The 15384-nt window shown below is 39.7% G+C and overlaps 1 protein-coding gene across 2 annotated transcripts in view; it reads right to left on the reverse strand.

The window, feature by feature from the left end:
• LOC126285018 (SID1 transmembrane family member 1-like) overlaps window positions 1-15384 on the reverse strand; it is a 119152-nt gene that overhangs the window by 43569 nt on the left and 60199 nt on the right. For both annotated transcript variants that reach the window (XM_049984329.1, XM_049984330.1), the window contains exons 11-14: window positions 14263-14502; window positions 7900-8010; window positions 7624-7751; window positions 2875-2985 (exon numbers count right to left, since the gene is read on the reverse strand). In XM_049984329.1, coding sequence (XP_049840286.1) covers window positions 2875-2985; window positions 7624-7751; window positions 7900-8010; window positions 14263-14502 — 590 coding nt within the window. The remainder of the gene's footprint in view (window positions 1-2874; window positions 2986-7623; window positions 7752-7899; window positions 8011-14262; window positions 14503-15384) is intronic.

The raw sequence follows: 15384 nt of genomic DNA on the forward strand, positions 1-15384 counted from the left end.
TCAGACGCTCTATCCATCTGAGTCACCGAGGGCACAGAGGATACCGTGACTGCAGGGAGTATCTCGCGCACGCCTCCCGTGACACCCACATTCTCACCTTGTGTGTCCACACACTACATTCGTAGTGTCCCACCACAAGACATTCATTACTCGTGGAAGACATTCTTACCAAGTCCCGTAAGAGTTCGGAGAATATGTGTGCATCCGCATAGAAGGAGGAGGTCACGGCCGGTGTTGCCAGAACTATATACTTATATGGATATAGTGTCTGTTCTTTCGGACTCCTCCTTCTGTGCGGATGCACACATATTCCCCATAATCTTACGGGACTTGGTAAGAACGTCTTCCACAAGTAATGAATGTCTTGGGCTGGGACACCACGAATGTAGTGTGTGGACATACAAGGTGAGAATGTGGGTCTCGCGGGAGGCATGCACGAGATAGTCCCTCCAATCAAGCTATCCTCTGTGCCCCTGGTGGCTCAGATGGATAGAGCGTCTGAAATGTAAGCAGGAGATCCCAGGTTCGAATCACGGTCGGAGAACACATTTTCACCTGTCCACGTTGATATATATAAAAGCCCGTTAGCAGCTGAAGATCAAGGATATGACCACGAGAACCAGGATAGCCCCTTCCAATGTCAAACTTTTCGTGGGTCGCTTGGAGGCAGCTTTCATGGGATCCAAAAGCCTTCAGCCCGTGGTTTAGTTCAGATACATTGATGACATCTTTGCCATATGGACTCATGGTGAGGCTGACCAGTTAAAATTACTGAACTCTCTCTAAATACAGTCTCCTACTAAATTTCACATAGTCCTATTCTGAATCCCATTGCACTTTCCTTGATGTTGATCTCATCCTCACCAGAGGCATGCTACACATTTCTGTTGACATTAAACCTACTAACAAGCAACAGCACTTATATTTTGACAATTGCAATCTTCTCCATGTCAAATGTTCCCTCCCATACAGCCTTGGCTTTCAAGGCAAATTTATTTGCTCAGTTATAGACTCTTACCTCATCTCAGCCCGTCTCTAATGACCTCGTTGCTGACAGGACGTTAAACACTAACCACCACCACCACACATCATCTCAGCCTTCACTGAATGGAACCCCCCCACCCCCCCAAAAAAGAAACCAACAACAACAACAACAACACCACTCAGGACCACATCAATTTCACCCTACACCCTGCTCTGGAAAATTAAACAGCTACTTCGACAAGGCCATGACTTCCTAAAATCATGCCCTGAAATGAGGTCCATTCTGTCTAAGATTTGGCCCACCAACACTACAACAGCTTTTCGTCATCCTCCCAGCCTTCACAATGTCCTTGTCATACCCTTGTCTGCACCCGTCTCACACAATTACGGTTCCTGCCCCTCTGACTGTCCCCACTGCAAGGCTTGGCTTATGCATCCTCCTACCATCACCTATACCGGCCCTGTAACTGGCAATACATATACTGTCAAAGGAAGAGCCACCTATAAAACACTATTTTAGTTTTTTACACCTTCTATTATTCACCACCCTCCCCCTCCTCCACCTCTATCACTTACAATGCACTCAGGTTTTCCCTTTTATTAATTCATGCATAATGTTTTAACTGACTTGCATATTATCCTATCTTCCACCTTTAAGCCCTCAGGTTTTCAAATCTCATCCAGTGCAGTCCTCAACAATCAATCTTTCCTTCCATTCAGTAAATTTCCCATGACCAAGGGTTCTGGGTCACTTCCCCGAACTCCATCCCTTTTCCTAAGCCTCAGCAGTCGTTTTCCTTCACCTATATTCTTTCCTGTTCCCACAAAACAGGAATAAAGTGCAGCACTGTATTTGAAATTGTGGTTTTGGCAAATCTACTATGTGTGAGACAAGAGTTTACAAGTGGTACAAATATTTCAAATAGGGTTGAGAAGACACTGGAGATGACAACCACCTTGGACCCTTAGCATACCAATTACTGATGACAAAGTGGAAGAAGTAAACAAAATGGTTTTGGAAAATTGACAAATCACAATTACAGAGGTTGCTGCAGTTGTCAGCATATCCTCTGGGTCAAACCAAGAATTTTTTGTGGGTGTTTTATGGCATGAAATTTGTAGCTGCAAAGTTCGTTCTGAAATTGTTGAATTTCAACCAAAAACAATAAAGCATTGATATTGCTCAGGAATTGCTAACTGAAGTAGAAACCAATCAAGAACTTCTAAAGGTTATAACAGGTGATGAAACACGGCTATACATATATGACATCACAACCAAGATCCAATTGTCCACATGGGAGGAAAAAAAAGAAAAGACAAAAAATTACAAGTTCGATGATGTGTTATGGTTCAACTAACTGTTTTCTTTAATTACAATAGGATAGTGCTTCATGAGTTCCTTCAATAAGGACAATATGGACAGTTTGTGTGAAGCAATCTGAAGAACATGACCACAATTGTGACAAAACCACTCATGGAAATATCATGATAATCCTCTGATTTGCACCTCAATGCTTGTCCATGATTTTTTTTTAGCAAAAAACAGTTACATTGCCTAAGCCACTGTTTTCACCAGACACAGCCCCCTGTTGACTTCTCTCTATTCCTGAAGTTGAACAGAACTATGAAAAGACGTCGTTTTGCCATCTCTGATGAGATAAAAACAGAATCGCTCAAGGAGCTAACCACCATAATGGATAGTGAGTTCCAGAAGTGCTTCCAGGATTGGAAAAAGTGCTAGCACATGTCTACTATGTCTGAGGGGGATTACTTTGAAGGGGGAAAAGCTGATGTCGTTGAATAAATAATGATACTTTAAGGAAAACAAACATTCCTGTTACTTTTTGATCACACCTCTTACATAATTAAAAAAAAATACACAATACTTACTGCCCATGATATAGATTTGTTAAAGAAGAAGTACAGAGATGCTCCCCATGATGCAAAAGACAATATAATGTACAGCAATGGTTGCACCAGTATACGCTCACGGTGACAAAGCTGAAACAGAATAAAAATTACATATAATCATTAATGAGCATATTTTCATATTGTGTTGAGTTTTACTAGGGTTTTTGGCCCTGTACAGAGATGGCATCATGGCTGATACACTTGAACATAGAAGCAGTGTTGTTGTTGTTGTTGTTGTTGGTGGTGGTGGTGGTGGTGATGGTGGAGGAGGAGGAGGAGGAAGAAGAAATGGGAAAATTAATTAAGTGTGGCCTTATTTCTTTGGAAGAACACTAATGCTGCATTCTGTACCAGTATTGCAAGATCAGTGCTAAATGTGCATGAAACAGTGATAACACGTTCATATCAGAAAAAAGATTATGGTAGATTTTACACAAGAAATTAGGTAAGACAAGTTTTTGTAGAAGACAGATGAGTGCCATGTTTGTTAATGATCAAAAGCAAATATAAAAACAAAATTCTTGGTGGTAGTTGAATCATTTTAAAGGAATCCAAATGACTGTGAGTGCTGATTTATTATGGTGCGTGTGATGATATCCCACTGCTTCATGCCAGAACCAAAGCAAAAGTGAAAGCAATGGACCTGAAATGGTGGTCCTGCACCAGGAAAATCAAAGTTGATTTCCTCTTCCAGAAAGAATGGGCACTGTTTACGGGGATGCAATATTGATTGATGTTAATGATTACCTTGAAAAGCATAAAATATCTGGCAGAAACTACTTAAGTCTTCTGGATCAACTGGATGATGATAATATGCATCAAGAGTACTGGATTGAAAAAGAAAATGAAGATCACATTTCAGGAAAACAATAAAGTGCAGGGACATTACAGGGAATATAATGAAAAATAAATATGTTACTAGTTACACTGCTAAACATTAAAACTATAACACCACCAAGGACAGCAAATAACAAAATTTTACTTAATGTTAACATACAGCAGAGTAGAAAGAATACATGATTAAAATTGTAGGCAGATGCAATGAAAAGATTGTTACACACTAAACTTATAGCTATAGCCCTCTTCAGAAATGAAAAGAAAACACACATTCACACAAACAGGCTCACCTCATGCAAAAATGATTACTATCTTCGGCCACTTCAATCAGACTGGCAATCTGACCAGTGGCCGAAGATAGGGGTCAGGTGTACATGAGGTGTGCCTGCTCTTGCGTATGTATTTTCCCTTTCTTTTCTGAAGAAGGTTTTGGCCGAAAGCTTAGTGCATAACAATCTTTTCATTGCATCTGTCTGCAGCTAAATGTGTTTATGGTGAGTAGCAATCTATCCTTTTCAAAACTGTTGATATTCCAACCTTTTCTTTCCACTGATTGATTAAAATTGTATGTGACTTGGGGGTGTACAGTAAGTAAAATTCAGTACACTGAGCTGCCACCTCTGCCAGCAACAATGGCTGTAACCTGGCTGGATGTCAAGTCAAACTGGGCTTGGATGACAGACACATGTGTCATTCCATGCTGCTTTAACTCTGCACCAGTTGAGTAACCCCACTGGATGTGCAAATGGAAGATATGGAAACACTGATAAATGTAACAATTCCCACATCTGTTGAGGATGTCTGCAGCAGAAAAACTGCTGTTACTGCAGCCTGGTTATGTGAACTCCCACACCAGGCAAATATAATGCCAACCAGCAACTGACTCGCTCTACATTCCTAATATCAAATTTCATCTTTACAAGTGAAATACGATTGCTGCTGCTGTTTACCTGGATCAATGTAGACTTGGGTTGTATAATGTGTGTGTAGTTTTCACAACCACAGGATTTATGTGAAACTTTGCTTCATATTACAATTTCAGTACACATGCATAACAAGGTGGTAGTGTTTGAATTTGTATCAACTTCAAACAAAAACTATTTGATGGTAGGCAATGAAAACCTCATAACTCCATCTGTCTGAAAACCTCTTAATTCCTTAACCAGTAACTCCATTACCTAAGAGAAATGTGAAAGTGGGTGGAATTGTCAATAACTAGGCTTATACTATATAGTTACACTTGTAGTAACATTATCTGTATCACTTCAAGTATTTTTTAAGAAACTGTGTTCGCTTCTCCTGCAAAATTTAACAAAACAGTGTAATAACATTTTCATTGCTACTATCATACTGAATATTAATTTCTATCAAGACATACTACCGTTAGGTTTCGTGAACTAATAAACAATTTTATTCTGTTGTTAAAGAAAGTTGATTTGTGATCAATAAATGTTGTCGACTCTAAGGAGAGGGTTACAACAGCAAAAGTTCAGGAATCACAGAGACTAGCAAGTGGTGGCGTGCCAGCGTCTCGTCAGCCCAAGACTGGATGTTTTGAACGAGTAAGCTATTTGGAGAACATCTTCGGTAGGGCAACAATTGAACACTCGCAGCATCAAGGTAGGTCAAGACAGCACTGGAAACATGTAGTCTTGTATTGTCTTGTTGAAAGACAAGAGCGCGGAGACTATGAAGATAGGACACAACCACTGGCATCAACACATCAGAAATGTAGCTCCTGCTGTTCAAATAACCAGCTCTACAAAATGGGGGTGATTTGTTCTGCTGCCAATGGCATTTGATAACAGTGTGCCAAGTGCTGCGCCCATACGACAATGATGAATACAATGTGGCAACGCCTGTCCTCGTTGGAGCCTCCACACATGGATAAATTATTACGATGCTGCAAGCAGAACACAGACTACTATGAAAATGTGTAATGTTGCTACTCCTGTCTCCATGATTGCGTTTATTAAAATTTCTTCTGTTGAGAAATGAGAAGGAGTGATCTGTTTTATCCAGTAAAAAGCTTTCTATAGCCAAGATCAGTGTAGTCAAGATCACATAAATAGTTATTTACTTTCGACAACCGGTTTTGACAGGCTTTGCTGTCACCTTCTGACCTCAAAAAATGATTGTTACAGAACATATTCACTATGAGTTGGAACCTAAGGCCTAGTTGTAATATGACTACTTGGCTTGAGGTTCCAACACACAATGAACATATTTTGTAACAATCATTTTTGGAAACAAGAAGACAACAGCAAAGCCTGTTGAAGCAGATAGTCAAAAATAAATAAGCATTTATGTGATCTTGGCTGTAGAAAGTTCCTTACCAAGTGTTGAAGTGTTGTCTTTGTGTTCACCACCGTCAGTGCACCTCTCTCTGCTGATGCATCAAAAAAATCTGCAACAATTATCACTGTGGTGAGTCCCTAGTGCTCCAGACATTGTTGCACTGGACATAAAGATATTCATGCTGCTTCATACCAATCAACTTCCTGATCAATGTATGTGACATGGCTGTATAATACTGCATAGTTGAATGAAAATCTGTCTGTGATCTTAGGCACTAGCTGCATAGGGCCATTGAGATGCTGCATGATGTTGAGTCCTGAATCTATCAATTCCATATTTCTACGACAGTCTTGGGATCCCAACCAATGAGATCAGCACCAGTACGACAAACTAAACTGCAGTTGCACTAGGCTATAATCCTACCTGTATCAAATTCCCATACAAGCTCCTCCTTACACAAAGCAAAACATGATCTTCTCACAAACAACATTCAGATGCGATTTCTGAATGAGAGATCCGCTTAATCTTTATTTATACTCAAAAAGTAAATGTACAATTGTGCTGAATTGATAATCATTTGCATGTCAAAGTATGTAGTACAGTTTAATGATGAATATAATAGAGGGAAACATTCCATGTGGGAAAAATATATCTAAAAACAAAGTTGATGTGACTTACCAAACAAAAGCGCCGGCAGGTCAATAGATACACAAACAAACACAAACATACACACAAAATTCAAGCTTTCACAACCAACGGTTGCTTCTTCAGGAAAGAGGGAAGGAGAGGGAAAGACGAAAGGATGTGGGTTTTAAGGGAGAGGGTAAGGAGTCATTCCAATACCGAGAGCGGAAAGACTTACCTTAAGGGGAAAAAAGGACAGGTATACACTCGCGCGCGCCCACGCACACACACACACACACACACACACACGCACACACACACGCACACACACACACACACACACATATCCATCCGCACATACACAGTCACAAGCAGACATTTTCAATTGAAAATGTCTGCTTGTGTCTGTGTATGTGCGGATGGATATGTGTGTGTGTGCGCGCGAGTGTATACCTGTCCTTTTTTCCCCCTTAAGGTAAGTCTTTCCGCTCCCGGGATTGGAATGACTCCTTACCCTCTCCCTTAAAACCCACATCCTTTTGTCTTTCCCTCTCCTTCCCTCTTTCCTGAAGAAGCAACCGTTGGTTGCGAAAGGTTGAATTTTGTGTGCGTGTTTGTTTGTGTATCTATCGACCTGCCGGCGCTTTTGTTTGGTATGTCACATCAACTTTGTTTTTAGATATATGTAGTACAATTGATATACCAGTTTGACATTTTTTGCAGGCCGCCTTCATGGTGTTGCAAATTTTAGTGACCAGCAGAGATAACCACAAATATTTCACTGCCAGGAAGAGCATTTTTCACCTTGTCCATGTAAATTATCCATCTGTAGTTATTACTCAACTATTTATTTAGCTATCCAAATATTTTCCTATTCAAAAGGTACAGACAAAATACATTTTCAAAACAAAGTCTTCATTTCATATTTTACATTAAGTTTCAAAATAATTCTCTTAACTGATATTTTACCTTCATTACTATGTAGAAGAAAGTATATAGCAGGAGATTTGCCATAAATATAGACAGCAAATATGTTGCAAAGTCACGTAGGTGATATTTCAACCCCAGTACAGCTAATGCAATATTACACAAGTTACCTGCAAAAAGAGATTGTAGTTACATTAAAGAAATCATAGAAAGAGCCAAATGAGGCCTCAAAATTTTAAAGAAAGTTTTTTTTTTTTTTTTTTTTTTTTTTTTTTTTTTTTTTTTTTTTCCCCCCCCCTGCCAGCTAGTCATACTTACCCAGCGTGAGCAACACCATTCGATTTGGATAAAGTGGACGAATGCAGTGCAGTGGACTGGCACGGAGATCAAAATAGATAAGTACGAATACTCTCTTGATGGCACTGAAATCTGTAAGAACACATAGATACCTCTGAGAGCAGTAAAATAGTAACTGTGAAGCATACATAGGGCAAAAATGTTTTAAGGATTAACCTGATTTGGTGCACTTTTTCTTTAAAAGATCTGCATTTTAAGTGGAAATCCAAAATGATGTTTGAGAGATTTTGGTAGAGTTACTATGGCATTGAAATCAAAATATAAGAGGACAAATTTTACTTCAATAATTTATTTTATGAAATATATGTTGAATTAAATGTCTACATTATTTGAACTATACTTGCACATGGATTCAATCAGTCTACTGAATGACTATGGGAAAACTAGTAAAACATTAAGTAACACTAATGAGATCTTTCAGAAAGTTTATTAATTACATATTAATGATGAGAAGAAGAGGAATAAATCTGATGAAATAACATAATTCAATAGAGAGACAAATAACATATCACTCTGAGCATCAGTTCAGCACCTTAGGTTTGCTTGGCAGTAACATCTGTCACTGTAACAGCAGTAGTATTATGAACAACAGTAACAACAGCAAGAACAGCATGTTGCTCTACAGATTATGTCTCAGTAGCAAGAACATTGTCAATTGGTGGTCACAGCTACACCCTTACCAGCATTCGCTGCCTTAGATGAGTCTTCGAAGAAGTGGAAAGTCTATCTCCATCATTTTAAATTGTACTGTTTTACTTAGACCCATTTCTGATAGGCAGCAAAGTGCATTGCTCATCTCTTCTAGTAGCCATTTATATGAAGTAGTGCACACATTGCAACCATTCTTGGGCCCTGCTGCTTTGTCTTCAATGACCTCTGTGTTCTGTTAACTGAATACTATGGTCCTCAGACACTGCTTTTTGTGACTAGGCTACAGTTTAATCAAAAATTTGGGAGGACTGATGGAATCCAGCCTGAATTTGCATTGAAGCAAGGTGGTGGCCGCCTGAGACTCTTGCGTGTTGAGAGTGGTTCAGGTATTTTGGTTGATCTGTGTTGTTTGCACAAGAACATCCAGCAAGAAACAGATGTTAAGGACATTAGGACAAATTTGGTTGACGAAAGATATTTTAAACTTAAAAACTTTTACAAAATATTTTACATGTCTTGATCGAAAAGAGATATATTAGAGGTTGGAATATCAACAATCTTTTCATTGTGCCTGTCTGCAACTCAACACGTCATCTCAAAAGTTTAATCAATGTCACAAACAATGTGGACAGTCGTAAGCAGAATCGGTTGCAAACTCACAGGGCCTTGAATCCAAGTGCAGTTTCATATGCAGAACTGTAAAGTTTCATATGCAGAATCACTGATTCGGAATATGGTTGTGTGCTTTGTCCCCAGATAGGGAGATCACAGCAAAGGCTATGGTCATGTTTGACCCAATCTTGGTAAAATGCTTAAAATTGTAAAATCTTTTAAGGTTGCTTCTGAAGTTAAGTATGTTTTCGCAAATTAAATTCAAGTGCACCTAGATTGCACGCATCTAGTGGGAAACTTAAGTCAGTCGATCACCTGCTCTCCTCTCAGTGTCGAATGACCTTTTTTGTAATGTTAAGTAAGCATGTCAGAAACACCCTCCCTCCTTCGTGTTGTGTTGTGCTTCAAACAAGTCAAAAAATCTCCACTGCTGCCCTGATTGTGGCAGATGACATTTCATAGCCTGTCGCCTGCACTTTGCAGCAGACTGTTAAGACCTCTGGCAAGTGAAGCCAGCTCACAGTAGCATGACAACAAGCAGTCTACCAACGTGTGCTCAGCTGCAGCACAGGGATGGCACATCAGTCTTCACCATCGTGTCTGCAGAGCAAATAGCTACTCCAGCACAGTGGAAATTTATGCTTGGCCTGACACTTTCTGGCAGGTCCATGAAATTAGTTGGACAACAGCACAATTGTGTTGTCAAACAATGAGGGCACTTATTAGCAGCTCGGTCCTTCTTCACTGTAAAGGACCCGGCACCAGATTGTGTCTGACTGTCGCAAAGCCACCGTTTCCACTGGAGAACTGTTGGTGGCAGCTAAGTACAAAAATGTCAAATGTGTAGTAACCTTTTTAGTTGAACATTTCACTTCTGCTTCTAACATTTTTGGCTTCAATGTCTTTATAAGTTTTGCTTTCAATGGACCAAGTCAATTTAGTGTCTGAAATACAATCTTTCTCTGAATTTGACACTCTGTGCTATTTGTACAAGGAAATTTTTGTACCAATGCTCAGTATGCGCACAATTTTACTGCTCACACATCTATGAATCCTTCAGTGGTGCTCTGTAGAGTTCTTCTGCTACAATTTGCAGTTCAAGAAGCAATCCAAGCAGATCTCTCATGACTTCAAGACTGAGGCTTCATTTCCCCGGTTGCAACTAGTCAATGAGTGATGCCTACAGTTCTCCTTAAGAAAAATCTAATATGTCTTTACACATTTGTTGTCGTTTTAAGCCCATTATAAATGCACAGTCTATCATTTATTTGTATCCTATGACTTACTTGGAGGATCTGTTAGCTAAACTATGCCCAGTTTATTCCCCAAGTGGAATACCCCCTGTATCAACTGCACATGAAGGGTATCAAAACTTCAAAACTGTTTGGTTGGCCACTTGTAAATTTGGCTTTCCAGTGCCTTAAAGAGAGTCTTAAGGCAGCACTGGGTATCTTATACCATATACAATGGGTCTGCCACAGATACCTGTGATGGATGCAACCTTACATGGAATTGTGGCTGTTTTGTCCTATAAGTTGTTGGATGATTCTGAATAGCCAGTTGTCTTTGCCTTCAAAATGTTGACCGTGGCACAGCTCTGCTACCCGCAAAGTGAGGAAGGGCTTTAGCGATCATTTACGGGGTCAAAACATTTAGTGTGAATTTGTATGGCTGCAAATTCCACCTCTTGACTGACCAAAAATCCTCAATTTTATTGTTTGGGCACTATTATAAATTCCTGGAAAACACAGTGCAGTGTATGCAACAATGGGTATTGGCTTTAAGTGTGTATCATTATGAAAACCACTTTCACCCCACCGCCCACAAATGCTCTATCATCCGTCTCCCTCTTGGTCCCCATGCAGACTTCAATGACAATGAAACAATTTCTTTTGCTCTGGACCATCAGAAATCAGCAAATGCTTGATAAGTTCTTGTTGACCATGAGTGAGGCAGCCACAACAATGTCCTGTGACCCAGTTCTGTGGAAAGGTTTGTCTGTAGTACAGGTATGGTGGCCAGAGTATTTTTCCACCTGGGCCAACACGGCCTTTCACAATCATTCCACAATGTGCTTACCATCTCAATACCACAAAAGGCATCTTAATGTTTGCCACATAGGGCTCTGAATGATGAGTCTTCATTCCACCCCTTGTGTGTTGTATTCTCCAACCCCTTTCATGCTTCGCTTTGGGGGGATGGCGTGGAAGAAGATGCTGGGCCAATGGCACATCAATGGCCTGTCATCGATGACAACATCGAATGCACCTGCTACTCCTTTTCCAATGTTTCTCACAGTGGGTCCTTTTCACATAAGTATGTGGCTGGTGGTGGTCGATGCCCTACAAACTTCACTTACTTGGTGCAGATGCCTTCCACTACCACCCATTGCCATCATTGTGCTCTCATAGCCATGCACCCTGTCATAACTGAATCTCTGTTGTTACAGTTTTTGAACACTGATGTCAGCTACAATTGATCTTCAGTTTTTGTAGTAATTAATCTTGTGCTCATTTTGAGTGTTTGCTGATGTAGTTCTATGTTATATGATGCCAAAGTGACAATTTGTTGGTACAGGTATTGTTTCACCTACTCACAGCACTTCCAGGTGTGTCGGAATTCGTAAGATTATCTTTGGACACTTAATTCATCAATTTTCTGTCGCACTTCTTTCAGGTATCCTTGGTGATGTCATTTTCAGATTTTTTAGTCTATCTTATGATTTAAAAGTCTCAACGTGTTTAATTATGTTTGGATGAACATAATATGTTATGGCCTTAGATTTTGTTATAGTTGGCTTTTCATGGCAGTTTTTTTTCTTCTGCTGCACAAAGCCTGGAGCTTTGTGGAGGTCTGCTGTTATGTTTCTTTTCGCCTTTATCGTCTGAGCAATATGACATTTTGTACATACTGGACCAGAATCTTCATCTGACTTCTTACTTGGCACCATAACTTTCCACATGATTAAAAGATGTCACCTGTGTAATATGCAAGAATGCATGACTTTATTCATTATCCTCAATACTTACTTGTTGAAACACATGTTCTTATGCAGTCTTCTCATTCAATATTACATTCCTCTTCACACCCAGCATAAAAAAAAACTCACAGCATTGAGACAGAATATTTGACAAATTTGGCAGGACTACGGAAGAAGCCTGGTCTAGATGAATCTTTGGGATGATCTAAGGTGTGCTCAAGGAGAGAGCAGCTTGCTAAAGGCAGGTTTCTGGGTTCATGATCTACATAGGAACAGTTTAAACTTATTACATGCGATCAACACAGTGTATACTCTACAAAAAAGTAGAATAACATTCTTTTTGTCAAAGTTAATTTGGCCTGTGGAGAGAGATGTTATTTGTATCATGCCTGTTGTTATCATATGGGAAATTCATACCTAATGAAGGCAGTAAAATATTTTCAGTCATCCCCGTCTTTTATGGAATCAATTTAAACTACCACAGCGACAGAACAGGAGGGAAAGGGGGGTAATGAGAAAACTGTCTCAGATGATGGTGTCAGCTATTCACAATAACTGCTGCCACATTTATATCCATGATTTTATTCTGCATTTCAGTTCCTTAGTCTCTCTTCCTGATCTTAATAATCTGTCATTCAAGATTTACTCAGTTTTCTTCATCTTTATTAGTTTCCTAGGAGACCTACAATTAACAAAACAAAATTTTGTGGAACTATTATTTATATTTTCTCTCCATTTAAAAATTTGAACATTTTACACTGAAGAGCCAAAGAAACTGGTACACACGCGTAATATCATATAGGGGCTCCAAGAGCATGCAGAAGTGCTGCAAGACGATGTGGCATGGACTCGACTAATGTCTGGAGTAGTACTGCAGTGAACTGACACAATGAATCCTGCAGGGCTGTCCATAAATCAATAAGAGTATGAGGCGGTGGAAATCTCTTCTGAACAGCATGTTGCGCAGCATCCCAGATATGCAAAATAATGTTCATGTTTGGGTAGTTTGGTGGCCAGTGGAAGTGCTTAAACTCAGAAGAATGTTCCTGGAGCCACTTCGTAGCAATTCTGGATGCGTTGGGGTGTTGCATTGTCCTGCTGGAATAGGCCAAGTCCGCCGAAACACACAATGGACATGAATGGATGCAGGTAATCAGACAGGATGCTTCTGTACGTGTCACCTGTCAGAGTCATGTCTAGATGTATCAGGGGTCTCATATCACTCCAACTGCACATGCCCCACAAAATTACAGAGCCTCCATCAGCTTGAACAGCCCCTGTTGCCATGCAGGGTCCATGGATTCTTGAGCTTGTCTCCATACCTGTACACATCCATCTGCTCAATACAATTTGCAAAGAAACTTGTCCAACCAAGCAACACATTTCCAGTCATCAACAGTCCAATGTCGATGTTGACAGGCTCAGGCGAGGGGCAAAGCTTTGTGTTGAGCAGTCATAAAGGACATATGAGTGGGCATTCAGCTCCTAAGGCCCATATTGGTGTTGTTTTGTTGAATAGTTTGCGTGTTGACACTTGTTGATGGCCCAGCATTGAAATCTGCAACAATCTTCCGAAGGGTTACACTTCTGTCACATTGAGCAATTCTCTTCAGTTGTTGTTGGTCCCATTCTTGCAGGTTTTCCAGCTGCAGCGATGTCGGAATTTGATGTTTTACCCAATTCCTGATATTCACGGTAGACTCGTGAAATGGTCGTACAGGAAAATCCTCACTTCATCACTACCTCAGAGATGCTGTGCCTTATTGCTCGTGCACTGATTATAATGCCACGTCCAAACTCACTTAAATCTTGATAACCTGCCATTGTAGCAGCAGTAACATATCTAATAACTGCACCAGACACTTGTCTTATATAGGCGTTGCCAACAGCAGTGCCATAGTTGCCTGTTTACATATATCTATATGTGAATATGCATCACTATACCAATTTCCTTGGTGCTCCAGTGTAGTTATAATAACAGCTTAATTTACTATGTACAAATCATGCCTGTTACTAATTGTGTAATGTATTTCATAAAAGTGATACAAATATTAACAAAATATGAAAGTATATCAACATACCCAATGTCCAGCGACCCATGTAGTAAATCTGTACACTAAGCACCAAGCACGTAATCAGATGTAAACATGTGAATCCAAACCAGAAATACACTCCGCCTTTTAGCACACCAGCCATGCCAATCAAGATGACACAAGCCAAAACGCCAAATGTTGAATAAGCACTAGCATTTATGTCTGGGTGGCGGGTCTGGTATATCTTTAGCATGCACAGCATTGCAATCACATACATAAAACTTGTATCTGTGAACATAAAACAAAAATTACATAGTTATTTAGTTTGAATAATGTAATAACTTTAGACTCTACATCTACATCTGTACTCCACAAACCACCATGAAGTGCATGGCAGAGTGTATCTATGTTTCTTTCTGTTCCATTTCCGTATGGAGTGTGGGAAGAGTGATTGTCTGAGTGCTTCTGTGCATGATTTAATTATTATAATCTTGCCCTGATGATCCCTAAGTCAGCAATATATGTGGGGATGTAGTACATTTACAGATTCGTTATCTAAAGCTGGTTCTTGAGACTTTGTTAGTAGACTTCCTCATGGCAATTTACATCTATCTTCAAGAGTTTTCCAATTCAATTTCTTTAGCACTTCTGAACACTCTACCATGGATGAAACAAACTTTGTACCATTCATGCTGCCCTCCTCGGCATACATTCAAAACCTCCTGTTATTTCTATTTGGTACGAGATCCATTTGAGCAATATTCTAGGACGGGTCACATAAGTGATTTGTAAGCAACCTCCTTTGTAGATTGATTGCCCTTTCCCAGTCTTCTACCAATAAACCAAAGTCTATCACCTGCTTTATACATCATTTTATATCCCTATAAAGTGTTACACCTGGCTATTAGTATGAGTTGGCCATTTATACAACTGTGACTCACTGATATTGTAATTATATTACTTTTTTTTCTTTTCCTGAAATACACAGTTTTACATTTTTGAACATTTAAAGCAAACTGCCAATCTTCGCACCACTTTGAATACATATCAAGGTCTGACTGAATATTTATGCAGCTTCTGTCAGGCAGTACTTCATTATAGATAACTGCACCATCTGCAAAAAGTCGGAAGTTATTATTAATATTGTATGCAAGATCATTAATCTACAAC

Source organism: Schistocerca gregaria, chromosome 8 (genome assembly GCF_023897955.1).
Source record: "Schistocerca gregaria isolate iqSchGreg1 chromosome 8, iqSchGreg1.2, whole genome shotgun sequence".
NCBI lineage: Eukaryota > Metazoa > Arthropoda > Insecta > Orthoptera > Acrididae > Schistocerca > Schistocerca gregaria.